At 50.5% G+C, this 13,780-nt stretch overlaps 1 protein-coding gene across 11 annotated transcripts in view; it reads left to right on the forward strand.

The window, feature by feature from the left end:
- Positions 1 to 13,780, forward strand: part of NLRP13 (NLR family pyrin domain containing 13) — a 76,585-nt gene that overhangs the window by 50,030 nt on the left and 12,775 nt on the right. For 7 of the 11 annotated variants that reach the window (XR_004322825.1, XM_032487485.1, XM_032487488.1 and 4 more), the window contains 7 exons: positions 1,177 to 1,344; positions 1,748 to 1,951; positions 2,571 to 2,741; positions 5,469 to 5,639; positions 7,029 to 7,199; positions 9,336 to 9,506; positions 10,999 to 11,078. Coding sequence is in view for 10 of the 11 variants with exons in the window: in XM_032487485.1 (XP_032343376.1) it covers positions 1,177 to 1,344; positions 1,748 to 1,951; positions 2,571 to 2,741; positions 5,469 to 5,639; positions 7,029 to 7,199; positions 9,336 to 9,506; positions 10,999 to 11,078 (1,136 nt within the window). In the remaining variant the exon portion in view is untranslated. Of the gene's footprint in view, positions 1 to 1,176; positions 1,345 to 1,747; positions 1,952 to 2,570; positions 2,742 to 5,468; positions 5,640 to 5,935; positions 7,200 to 9,335; positions 9,507 to 10,998; positions 11,079 to 13,780 lie in introns of those variants that run through there. The other 4 variants (XM_032487487.1, XM_032487489.1, XM_032487490.1 and 1 more) reach the window with 4 other exon arrangements.

The raw sequence follows: 13,780 nt of genomic DNA on the forward strand, positions 1-13,780 counted from the left end.
GGGGGGGGGGCGGGACTATGTTTTGAGCTAAATATAAAGGCGCAGAAGCTTTCTAGGGCTCGGGAGAGCTGGGGGCGCCCCGGGCCCGAGGGGAGGCCGCCCGCCCCGGAGCGCCCGCCGAGCACCTCCCGCGGCGTCAGCGCCCCGGAGAAGCAGACTTAAACGACCGCGAGGTCGGTGAGGCGGCGACAGGGCGGAAGGGAGGCGGCTCAGGAACGCGGCCAGGTGTGCGGGGTGCTCGGCGCTCTAGACAGGGGAGGCCCGCCGGCCGGACGCCGCCGGGGGTGGGCCGCGCGCTGCGCTGAAGGGCAGCTCCGGCTGGGCTTACCGCTCCTACGGCGCCACGAGCGTACGGGGCGCAGGGTCTCAGAGCCGGTTCCCGGCGAGGCAGGAATGGGCAGGAGGAGGCGGGCCTTGCCGGAGAGGCCAGGGGAGGATCACCTGCTGGAGGACCCAGTGAGAGTCGCACTTAGAGCTGAACTGGAGGTGGCCTCCGGTCAGATGCTCTGCAGTCTAGGCTCGCGAATTCCACCCTGTTCCGCCTCCACAATTTTCAAGGTCATCCCTCGAGGTCTGAAAATCAGAGGCAGGCACTGCTTCAATGAGCTGAGAGCAGAAGATGTGGCGCTAGTAACCGCCCTCAGACTTCTGTGCGTCCAGTGAGCTGGGTCAGATACCTGGGAGGCAGGCGCAACAGCCTTCTTCTCTGTACCCCCTGCCCCCATTTTACTTCTATAACTTAGTTCTCAAGATAAGCAAGCCCAGGACACAAGCAGAAGGAGGAAGGTTTCTCACTAGGGCTCACGGGGTCGGCGTAGGGAGGGTGACCTCCCTGGAAGAGGAGGCAGGCCCAGGACATCTTAACAGCAGACTGGGGGGGGGGGGGGCAGGCTTGATTCTTGACTCCATACGTCCACCTGAGCTTAGTGGCTCTTTTGGGAGTATATTTTATTTCATTTTAATTTTTAACACCTTTATTGTGGTGTGGTTCCTGCACAGTAAACTACACGTATTTCAGAGGCACAGGTTGATGGCTTTTGATTTGGGAGTATATTTTAGATTGCCTTCTCAAAGGTTTCTCACTTCCTCTTATGTCTCGTACATCCTTAAGGGTGTGTGTGCTGGAAAGGCCGGACGGGGAAGCGGTCTTCCCTTCCCGCTGCCTCTCGCCCTTAGGTGCAGGTCGGTGTCTCCCGTGCGGGTTCTGAAGGAGCTCGTCCTCGTTCTGCACGGGAACCACAGGCTGACCCACCTCGACCTGAGCTGCAACAACCTGGGAATCACCGTGTCTGCGATGATCTTTAGAACTCTGAGGCACTCAGCCTGCAACCTCCAGTATCTGTGGTCAGTCTCTGGTTTCCCAGCTCTGTCCCTAGCGTCACACCTAGGTGTGACGACTCACTGGGAGGGCAGGAGTCAGCGCTGCAGCGGAAGGGTGCAGAGAAAGACGAGCCAAGGGGGGAAGTGCACGCGTGTAGAGCGGTGGTTCTCAAAGCTGGAAGTATGTCAGGGTCACCGAGGGGGCATGCTACAACACAGGTTCCTGGAACCCGCCCCCAAGATCCAGCCGGCCTACTCTGGGGCCTGGTAATGAGCATTTCTAACAGCCCCTGAGGTGATGTTGGGCTGTGGACCGCACTGAGTAGCACAGACGTACAAGGGCGTAGCTCGCCTGTCCCTGGAAGGAATGAGAACAAGGGAGAAGCATGGAGCGAGGGGGCCTCTAAACCAAGACCACCCCTCCCAGGAGTGACTGCTTGACCCGGGGCCTCCTCGGTAGGTTGGAGTCATGTGGCCTCACCGCCTGGGCCTGCCATCAGCTCTTTGCGGAACTCGGCGAGAACTCCAGCCTGCGGTTCCTCAGCCTGGGCGACAACAACCTCTCTAACACCGAGGTGAAAAGACTGCAGGGGCCGTTTGGGACGTCCAGGTGCCCCCTCAAGGAGCTGTCGTAAGTCCTCCCACTTGTTCAAAACACCTCCTTTGCAAGCTGGAGCAGCAGCGGGAGTATGTTTTGGGGAGCCCCGGGGAGCCCCTGCTGAGTCTGCCTGTCCCACTGACACCCTTCTTGTCACCTTCTTCCTTCTCCCCCTTCTCCTTGGGCTCAGCCTCAGCCCTCACCTTGGTTTGGGGAACCTTGACCATCAGCTTCTATGTATAACCCCCTTAGGCTCTGCCAGCCTCTTCTGAACACAGTGGTTTTCAACGAGGGGCGATTGTGTCCCCCAGGGGACATTTGGCAAAGTCTGGACATGTGCTGGTTTTCACATCTGAGGAGGGGAGGGTGTTCCTGGCATCAGGTGGGAACAGAGTAGGAACAATCAGCCCCCTACAGTGCACTGGAGGCCCCGCACAGTGAAGGCTGGTCTGGCCCAGAGGTCAGTAGGACTGAGACCGAGCAATCTCCCCTTCACCCACCCTCTCCTCATTCTTGAAGCTTTGTTCTTTATCCAGTTTCATCTTTCCATGATTTTGGGTCCCAGAGGTGTGGCCCCAGGGGCTGAGAGTTTGAGAAAGAAAAAAGGACCCGGGCAGAGCTGAGGCCCACCTGGCACCTTCGCCTCCTGCAGGCTGGAGAAGTGCAACCTGTCGGTGGCCAGCTGTCGGGACCTGGCCCTGCTTCTTACCAGCGCCCAGGGGGTGACTCGGCTGTGCCTGGGGTTGAATCCACTCCAAGACGACGGTGTGGAGCCGCTGTGTGGTTCCCTGGCCCACCCTGACTGCGTCTTGGAGAGACTGGTGTAAGTTCCTCCCGCCTCCCTTTCTGGGAATGGCTGTCCACGGGGTTAGGCATCAGGACAGTGACTCCTCCACATGGGATCCACTCACATCACTGAGCAGTTGCTCAGTGTGCTGGGCATCGACCTACACATCGATTCTCAGTAGAACCCCGGATTTGTTCAATTAATCTCTGCAGGCTGTGCCAAGTGATTCAGCCTTAACAAGGATCCCAGGAAATTAGGATATTTTGGTCCACCAATAACTGAGTTCCTATCTGCAGACACAGAGCTGGCCCCAAGGTCAGGGTGGTGGGTCAGACAGGCATGCTCCCTGCCTGTGTGGAGGGTGTGGTCTACAAGTAAGACACAGACAACAGCGGCTCAGATATGAAGACAAAGTAGACACGAGGAGACAGAGTGGTGGGGCTGGCTCTCAGCGAGGTCTGTGCTCAGCAGCCGATCTGAGGAGGTGGTGTTTGAAGCAGAGATGACTGTTGGGGAGGAAGCCGCATGCAGAGGGAAGGAGCAGGAGGGCAAAGGTCCTGGGGTTGGAATGAGCTTGGGGTGTTGTAGGAACAAGGAAACGCGTGTGGCTGGAGTGACGTGAGTGAGGGGCTAACGGAAGCAGTGCAGCTGGAGGGGCAGGAGGATGCCTGGGGTTTGCCCAGGCTGGGGAGGAATCTGTGTTGTTTGGAGGTTTGACAGTGACATACTTGGGCGTACTCTGAGAGGTCACCCAGCCTGCTGTCGAAGGATGGACGGTAGTGAGGGGCAGAGTACAAGCAGAAGCAAGTGCCTGTGGACCAGGCTGGGAGCTGAGAGGGAGCTGGCCTGGGCGAGGCGGGCAAGACTCTGGGGCGTATCAGAGGGGAGAGCCGGTGGGACTTGTTGACGGATTGGAGGTGGCTGAGGAGGGAAAGGAACCTGGCACCCCTCCAGGTGATGGGCTCGGGCAGCCGGGGGAAGGGTGGTGCCATGTTTTGACACACTGAGGACTGGGGGGGTGAGGGGGTTTGGGGGTAAGGAGTTTGGACTGGCACATAGGGGCGTGAGACTCCTGTTAACCAACTGTGCAGAGACATTGCGTGAGCAGGTGCATCTGGGATGGAAGGACTCGGGGGTGGTGGCAGGGGATGAGAGTCCACAACGGAGAGCTTTTCTTCTTTGGCTGATGCTGCTTCTGGGCACGGGAGTGGAGTGGGTGGAGAGCTGAGATTTCCTGGGACTGGGTGCTGTTCAGGTGAGTGTGAAAGGCTGGGAAAGGCCCGGGTTCTCGAGGGCTTCCTATCTGACGGTGATGGTGGAGGGCCACGGAACCTGAGCCTTGCACTTGCTGACCTCACAGAACCAGAATACTATTAGGTAATTAACATGCATATAATATGAACTAATATCATACATGTGCAGTTATATTCATAAGATGACATATAACATACTTTATCACATTTAATATGATATATTAATATTTACAATAATATAACTGACTATAATATATCCTATTGCCTATTATATAACTATGTAATATATATATATCTTGTTATATAATGGCAACATATTACATAGATTATCTGTTATATAATACCTATATGTCTATTATATAATTATATAATATATAATACTTAATATAAATAGGTATATTATAAAATTATATATTTATCTATAATATATTAAGTCTCTGATATTATATAAGTTTTTGCTTACTAATGTTTATTTTTTGTTTTATTGTGTAGAGTTATTACAGTTCGACTGCACATATGCATTATATTGCATGTAAATACATATAAACAGTATACTGCACATTTTTTTAGTTTTCATATATGTACTAATGATTGTTTCTAAGAACAGATTAGATCTTTAGGTTTTTAAACTTACATAGTTATCAAAGGAATAAAGCCAACTACAAAGTAAGAAACAACAGAATGTGGTAATCTAGTCATAAAGGGCAGTCAGATGTACTTACACATATTCTGTATCTCATATAACTTGTTTGTTTTAAAGCTTTAAAAATATTGCCTATTCACATGTTTTGTTTATTTAAAGTTGTTTTAAATGGAGGTACTGGGGATTGAATCCAGGACCTCGTGCATGCTAGCCATGCACCCTACCCTGGGGCTGCGCCCTGACCCTCGTAGGACTTGCATCGCACGCTTGCTAAATACTGTCGCAAGCCTCGGACACGCATGGAACCTTGACGGGCCAGCACAGGCCCGGCTTCAGGATGGCAGAGATGGAGGCAGGAGTGGCACGGCCTCCTGGCAGCAGTTAGTCCTGGCCGACCGGCCTTTGAACCCACGTCCGACTGGCTCTGGACCCCGGGGTTCATCCCCAGCTGCTGCAAGGCTATTTAAAGTAGTTTTCTTTTCTTTTTAATTTTTACTTAAAATTTTAAAAATTCTTACATTAAACTTGACTTTTTTGACATGTAGGAAGCTGTACATACTTAACGCATGCCATTGGGTGCGTTTGGGAGCATCACCGACCACCCAGGCCGTCCGTGTGCCATCGCCCCGCCTCTGTTACTGCAGCTCCCGGGCGCGGTGACGTCCCCGCAGGCGCTGCCGCAGCTCTGCGCGGGCGGCGCGGGCGGGCGCGGAGCTGCAGGGCTGTCGGCGTGCGCGCTGCGGGGCCCCTGGAGGAGGAGGGGAGAGCGGGCACGGGCGCCCGGCGCATCCGGGCGGGGGCGGGGGCGGCGGGGGGATTCGGCCCCGCCCCGGCGGCCCCCCTGAGCGCGCGGCCCCGGCCCCGCAGGCTTTCGTGCTGCCGGCTCGGCGCGCCCAGCTGCGGGCACCTGTCGGACGCTCTCCTCCGGAGCAGGACCCTGACGCACCTGAGCTTGAGGAGGAACGAGCTGGGCGACGCGGGCGTGGCGCGTCTGTGCGCGGCCCTGCGGCGTCCGCGTTGCCGGCTGCGCAGCCTCGAGTAAGTTCATCGCCTCTCTTGTGGGGGTGGTGGGGGGCGAGCGCCCCGACCTGTGAGTGCCTGAGCGCCAGCTGGGTCTGGGGTCCTGGGTGGGGTCGCCGGGCCATGGGGGGCTGTTGGTTCTGTTGGAGGAGGGGACGGGGGTGGGCAGTGGTGCTGGAGGCGCGGGGATGGGATGACTGTTGAGGACCAGCCACAGCGGGGACCCTCAAGACCACCCTGCGGGCTTGACGATTCCCTGGGAGGACCCTCCAGATGCAGCACACAGGCGTGTTCATGGCTGTGATTTATTACAGCGAACGGGGACAAAGCAAAATCGGCGGAGGGTGACGGTGCACGGGGTGAAGTTCAGAGGAGGCCAGGGGGAGCTCCCGGGAACCCTCTCCCAGCCGGGCCACCCGGGCCACGTGCGCCCCCAGCAAGCGTTGTAGCAGCACCCGCGAAGGGCTGCGCACCAGGGCCGCTCGCCACACTCCATGCTCAGCACGTATCCTGGTGCTGGTCCTGGGGACACCTCTGCCTGGCGAGTACCAGGACTCCGACTTCCGCTCTTGCAAATGCCGAGAGCCACCGGTGTGACCTTCCAACTGAAAACCGTGTGGATAAAACCTGATGCCTTTTTTCCCTATTGGGTTTTTTTTCCCCCTTGACTTGTAGGCATTCTTCACGAGTGAAACTGAGTCATTTTGGGTGTAATTTGCATATATTGTTTATCTTGTTCACAGTTCCCTTAGACTTGGTTCTTGACAGTTTTAACCAGGTGGACATTTTTCATGAAGCCGAACTTTTCCTATTATGGCATAAGGATTTCTGCCTTAGGTTTGCCTTCTCCTCCTTAACGTGTCACTCTGGCGTTTCATCTCTCTCTCCTCCCCTTCTGTGTCTCTGAGTGTCTCTCCTCACTCTGTGTCTCTGTGTCTCTCTCATCGCTGTCTCGCCCTCTCACCTTCTCCTCCTCTCTCTCTCCCAGTGTTTGCCTGGATCACTGATCTCAAACCTATCTTGCTATAATAATTCATCTTTAGGTATTTAGATCTGCCATTAAGTGAGATTCCTGGTGTTTTTTTCAGCTCAAGATGTTGAGCTTAAAAGCTGAAAAACATGTTCTGTGGTAACCAGAGCCTGGGTTCTCTGGTGAGCGTCACAGAGACAGGCCTGTCGGTGGTCTGGGGAGGGAGATGGCTGGATGGCCTTTGCTTGTTTCCCAGGTAGATCGAGTGCCCAGGGGTCCCGGACCTCCTAACCATCACCTTCCTCTTTCAGGGCTCAGGATAAGACGTGTGGGCACCTCTTTTTCCCGTGGAAGACAGTGGGATGGGCTTGAACAAACAGCAAAGACTAATGGCTGAAGGATGACTTTCCCCCACTCTGTTTATTTCTACTTTGCAGCTTGTCAGCTTGCTCTTTGACAGCAGAGGGCTGTCAGGAACTTGCTGATGCCCTCAAGCGCAACCCTAATGTGAAAACCTTGGACATCGGGGAAAATGACGTTCAGGATGATGGGGTGAAACGGCTGTGCGAGGTGCTGAAATGCTCGAATTGCACACTGAGCACGCTTGGGTGAGTCAGTCCTATTCTCTGTGGCGGAAGACCCCCCCCCTCCACTCGGGGTGGGGAGGGAATAATAAATGGTTGATGGGGAGGGGCGGTGGTTAAGAAGGTGAAAAATGGTGAAGGAGAAAGCTCTCCTTTAAAAAAACCTCTTCTGCTTGTTGATAAACTCCAAGTGTAGAGAAGAAGTTTTACTCTTATCAGCCCCACCCTTGGTTCCTTGTAAACATTCCTCCTTTGAATCAGTACCTTTTGCTGCGGTGTGTGGGGCATGTTTCCTGCCCCGTGAATCTTTCCTATCGAAGGGGAAGACTGATTTTTAACCACAACGCCATGTGTTTGCTCAGCAAACTAAGATGGCTTAGCCTCGGGTAGTACGAATTTGGTTAAATAGTAGCCATTTTTCCAGACAGGCAGTGGTTGCAGTCATTCTTACAAAGTGCTTAGGGGCTCAGGGGAAACTGTGCTGAGGAGGGTAGGGCTTGAAGTGAGCCTTGAAGTAAGACTTCTCGCCCCGTCCCCAAGTGCCCAGAAGGAAGCAAGAGGGAAAGAAAGCTCTTGGCAGAGGTTGACAGCGTAAATGATGGCTCAGAGGTTGGTTTTCCAGGGAGATTCAACATGTGGTTAGAACAGAGTGATGGGTGTAAAGGAGGAGATAAGATTCTGTGGGGGACAATTCTGTAGGGTAAGTTATCATTTGAATGCTTACTATGTGCTTGGACGTGGGAGAGACAGTACGATCATGACTTCATACTCCAGCAGGGAGGCACTAGGAGGCTGGTACCTTTTATACCCATTTTATAGATGAGGAAACTGAGGCAAGGAGCGCACTTAGCTAAAGATGGAGACAAGGACCCAATGGAAGTCTGATGCAGAAGCGAGTTCCTTTTTCCTCCAGCTTTACTGAGATATAGTGGACATGACGTTGTGTAAGTTTAAGGCGTGCAGCCTGCTGATCTGATACATTTCTGTACTGCAGAGTGGTTACTGCCATAGCTTTAGGTAACACCTCCGTCCTATCACATAGCTGCCGTGGAGAACATGTAAGATGTATGCTCTCAACAACTTCCAGGTGCATAAAGCAATGTTGACTGTGGTCACCGTGCCGTATATTCGATCCCCAGAATCTATTCACCGTAGGACTGGAAGTCTGTGCCTTTGGACCAGCACCTCCCCACTTCCCCTGCCCCATCCCTGGGAACCACCACTGCACTCTCTGTTTCTCTGAGTTTGGCTTTTTTTGGATTCCACATGCAAGTGATGTCATACAGTGTTTTTCTCTGCGGAAGTCCTGCCGTTGGGGACAGCACGGGTGTACCTTGGGGGCATTGCACTCAGTGAGACACATCAGAAGCCAGTTCTGTCACACTTCTCTGTCCTTTAAGAAGCACCTTCATTGCGATGTTCTTTATCCTGTAGGTGAAGGAGAAGCCACCAGATTTAAACAAGTAAATCAGGATTATTGTTATGCTTTAAAAAATAAACAGGGTCTGGTTTTAAGCCCTCGCTTTCTAGGTGCTTCTCCCCGGAGGAGAAGAGACGAAACCACTGGCCAACAGTTACTGCGCTGTCTCTAGTGATGAATTCCTTCCTGATCCTCAGCTCCCCCGCCCCCCTTTTTTTTTAAATTGAAATAGAGTCAGTTTACAATGTTGTGTCAACTTCCGATGTCCAGCGTAACACCTCAGCCATCCATCTACATACGTATGTCTGTTTTCAGGTTCTTTCTCTTTGCAGGTTACTACAGGATACTGAATACAGTTCCCTGTGCTGTACAGAAGGACCCTGTTTATCCATTTTTGCAGTATACAATGCACCCTGTCACTTTTTTTCTTGGCCTTCCTAGTATCCGGCCAACCGTATTTTCTGATTTTGAATTGTTGCCTTTGGGAATGGGATGGAAGAAGCGAGGTGAAGGGTACTTAGGCTCTTCTGGTCATTCCTCATCTGTCACGTGGGGTTTAAGATGTGGTCTAACTTTAATGGATTAAATGAGTTATGTGTAAGCATTTGGAAAAGTGTGTGTCACACGCTGTTAACCAGTCTGTTTCGGCAGCATGTTTCCCCGAGTCTTGCGCTGTTTTTCTCTCTAACGTCTCGATCCTGGAGGACCACCTTCCACGCTTCCGTCTCACCCCCTTCTAGGCTGGAGAGATGCAACTTGACGCGTGGTTGCTGCCAGCATCTCTCCTCTGCTCTCGGAAGCAGCAAAAGCCTGGTTAATCTGGACCTGTCAGGAAATGACCTGGGGCCTGAGGGAGTCAGCACGCTGTGGAAGTCCTTGGAAAAACCAACGTGCACACTGCGGAAACTCAGGTAATCCCCACTGCCTCGTACACGGGGAGGCACCTGCTGAGATGCGGGCGGAGTGGAGAATGTTTCAAAGTGGACACCGAGGTTATCCTGCACTGAGTCTCCTCGGCTGGTGCTGGCCACCAGAGCTTCCAGTGACGGAGGAGATGGGCTGTACCTGCGCCGTCCACCAGCTAGCCGCTCGCCGCGTGCGGTGACTGGGCACTGGAAGTGTGGCCAGTGTGACCAAGGAATGGAATCTTTAACTTCCTGTAGTTTGAATTAACTTAAATAGCCACGGTGGCTAGTGGCTAGTTGGATGGCACAGCCCTGCAGACATTTGGGTATTCTGGGGTGCCCTCAGTTTTCTCTTTCTGGTACTCACTCTGTGCTTCACTGACGGACACTTACTCAGCAGCTTCCTGTGTTAGCGCTGACTGTGGGCCGAGCGCCGTGGCACGGTAGACAGTGGGAAACAAAAGGTCATGAGCCTTGTCCTCACAAGTCTGTGCTCCTCTCAGGACGATGGCAAATCCGAGACCTAAAAAAGCAGTGTTAGCTGCCATGAATGCTATGAAGGGAACTCTGAGCTGTGGTGTAGAAAGCAAAGGTGATCAGGTGGTAAGGGAAGGCCTGTCTGCGGTGGTGTCACTGATCTCGAGACCCAGCGAGGCTGGAAGGGCAGAATCCATGCTCAGGAGGGGAACATGGGCAGTGAAGAGATGAGGGGTGGTGTGTTGTAAGGAAGTTGGAATAGCATGTGCAAAGGCCAGAGGGTTGGACCAAGCTTTTTCTTATCCGCTGGAGGTATTGAAGGAAGAGCATTTAATTAGGACAGTCTCCACCTTGTTCAGCATTCTGGAGATGAGGTCAGAAAGTTAAGCAGTGTTTTTTTTTTGTTTGTTTGTTTTTCATGGAGACAGACATTCAGCTAGGTATGTTTTAGCAGATACCGTCTTGGATACCAGGGAAGCTTGCCTACTTTGGGAAGTTGGTTAACATCTATACATTCAGGATTTTATATTACCTACACATTGTTAGATTGCCACCTTCACATCTAAGTCGTGCATTTTTAAGAGTTGTGGGATGGTGACCACCATAGATGATGCTTCTCCCCTTGCCAACTGGATGTGTCATTCAGGTTGTAGAGGGGACCTCTGACTGGGTACCCAGACCCCAACCTCTTCTGAAAGAAGAAAATGCCAGGACTTTGTTTGTCAAAAGTCTGTAAACATACATTAATGGTACAAGAGAAAGGAATCAGATTTATACACAGTGACAGCAGTGACCGGAGTTGCCCTGTGCTACGTCTGTCTTATCATCTCTCCCAGGGATTTCTTTTTTCTTCCATGGAAAGGGGTTCTTGTGGCTTCGCACATCCCTCCCAGTCTCTCTGGGTGAGGGCAGAGGTGGAGATGTACCCACGTGAGGGTTAACAGAAGTTACTTTTCTACTGGGACACCTGTTTCATTTTACCATCTCATTCTATCCTTGTCTCCTCTCCTGTCTTTTGCAGGCTCGAAGAAGACTTGTACTCCATAGTGAAAGCGGAGTTGGAGAAGTTACAGGAGAAGGGGTCCTCTCTGAGAATCAAGTGTAAGTGGGATTTTAATGACTTTGAAGACAAGTGGTGGTGGTGATGCAGTGAGGAGAGGCCACACTGCGCCATGGAGCGTTCTTGGAGTACAGCCTTCTGGGAAGGTTCTTGGAAGTCCTGACCCGTGTTGCTCAGGAGTCACTGTTCACTGGGACGCATGAGCCGTTGCCTCCAGGATGCTTTTTCGCGGTTCGTTGTAGGCAACGTGTTAAGTACTCAGTCTCCAGAATCCTAATCTCACACTATATTTGGCCCAAGATTCTACACTGGCCTTACCTTAAGTTTTTTTTTTTTTTTGTCCTTGGTGTAATTTAGAGCTGTTAAGAGGATTCAATAAAGCAAAGGATATAAAAATATCTTGAAGCCTAAAGCTTCATTTCCCACGGGATGAGAGTGGGATGGACGTAATTCTGTAATTATTGTGCTGTGATGGAACAAGCCAGCTGGACAATTCTAAATGTGCAAGTAGACCCAGTTCTGGCCTTTGCTTCTGCCTTTGAATAATTCCTGGCTCTGTTATTGCTAACGTGTTTCACCCACCTGAAAACACTGAGGAACGTGGGCCCCACGCTGGGTATAATGTGAAATGACGATGTCCTACGTGAAATGTGTAAGAAGAACAGGAGCTTATCTATCAGAGTGTAGTTTTCTCCCCCTGCCCTAACACCAGATTCTTACTCTATTATTCCACAAGCAGAAGCTACCAGAAGTAGTCTCAGGGCTACTAGTTGGGTATTTTATTTTGAATTTTGTAGTTCATAGAACACCTTCATAGTGTCTCAATCCCCAAAAACCCTGTAGGAGGCACGTCCCTACTCTGCTGATTTAAAAACAAGGATACTGAGGGATCGTGCTTTGCAACAGGTTAGAAGTTGAGAGTCAAATAACTGGTCTTTGAATCCAACTATATTTTAAGAGTCAGCGTGCCTTACAAGACCCAGTGGGATCTTCCAGTAAGCTGAATGCTGTGAGCCTTCATCCATGTTCCCTCACTATTAGACGTAAGTGGAACTCAGAGCCCTGAAAATATTTTTTCTTCCTTCTGCACCTCCATCTGCCTGTTTGTACTTACCTACTTACTTGTAGATGGAAACTGGGATAGAGAGAGTGGGGAGAGGTATGTGAACTAAGTTAGGAAATAGTGTCAGGGTAGACAGTGAAGAAAATCAAAGATTTAAATTTGCCGCAATCTCTATGTCATCTATGACTCACTTTGGGTTTCTGCTTGTTAGAATGGGAATGTGTTATTATATTCTGACAAACTACCCATTTGTTAACCTAAATCTAAGACTATCTTAAAATTTCTTCATTGTTTCTTTAAAAAAAAAACAGATTTAAAAAAATTTCTTTAACTTTAATTTTGAAAACTGAAGTATAGTCAGTTTATAATGTGCCAATTTCTGGTGTACAGCACAGTGCTTCAGTCATACATACACATACATACACTCATTTTCATATTCTTTTTCATTATAGGTTATTATGAGATATTGAATATAGTACCCTGTGCTGTACAGTATAACCTTGTTTATCTGTTTTATATATAGTAGTTAGTATCTGCAAATCTCAAACTCCCAATTTATCCCTTCCCACCCTCTTCCTTCCTGGTAACCATAAGTCTGTTTTCTAGGTCTGTGAGTCTGTTTCTGTTTTGTAAATAAGTTCATTTGTTTTTGTTTTTTTTTTTAATATTCCACATATAAGTGATGTTATATGGTATTTTTCTTTCTCTTCTGGCTTACTTCATTTAGAATGACGATCTCCAGGTCCATCCATGTTGCATCAAACAGCATTATTTTATTCTTTTTTATGGCTGAGTAGTGTTCCATTGTGTATAAATTATACCACAGCTTCTTTATCCAGTCATCTGTTGATGGACATTTAGGTTGTTTCCATGATTTGGCTGTTGTAAATAGTAACACAGTAATATTTTTGTTAGTACTGGATCCACAAATTCTTGAGTATTATTTTCATAATGTTTTAGGAATTTTGTTATTCTAGAATTCCTGACTTTGTCAGGAAATTACTTCAATTTCATCAAAGCATTTTAAAACAAAACTTTTAGAATGCTCAAAGGTTTTCAAAGCCACATCCCAGTAATGCCATAGTGACTTTGGAGGGCTTGGGAAATCAACAGTAGGTCCACCCGACCTGGAAGGGGAACGGTGATTCAGGACAAGAGGTGATGGAATCAGCAGACTTTGGAGGCCCCTTGACGGCTGACCTGCTCTCTGGGCCCACTCTGGGTTGTCAAGCCCACGGCCCAAGAAGAAGCAGTTAGCTTGTGACCAACTGTGCTCTAACTTCACGCCCATGATCAGTGGGGAAGGCGGCAGCAGAACTGTTCATCTCTCCTCTTCTGGTATCCGCCCTCCCCATGCTTCACACTCCATTTCCTCCCCTCGCACACTACTTTGCAATCCTGAAAGCTTGGGTTGATGTGGCCAGGATCGGGGTGCATCTGGGAATAAGGCAGGATGAGTTCAGGGCAGAAGAAAGAGACGGAATCCCCTTGGTGAGAAAGAAACAAGAGTGATGGGGGAGGAAAGGATTTCCCCAGAGTTGGATCTGGCAAGACAAACAGCTTCTACGGAATGGAACCATCACAGTGGGTTTTCATCACAGCCCTGCTGCTGCTCAGCTAGGAAGCAGCTGTGTATACCCGTTAAGCCAACCTCCTCATTACAAAATGGGTCTGATGGCA

The sequence above is a fragment of the Camelus ferus genome, chromosome 9, assembly GCF_009834535.1.
Source record: "Camelus ferus isolate YT-003-E chromosome 9, BCGSAC_Cfer_1.0, whole genome shotgun sequence".
In the NCBI taxonomy this organism is placed as follows: Eukaryota; Metazoa; Chordata; class Mammalia; order Artiodactyla; family Camelidae; genus Camelus; species Camelus ferus.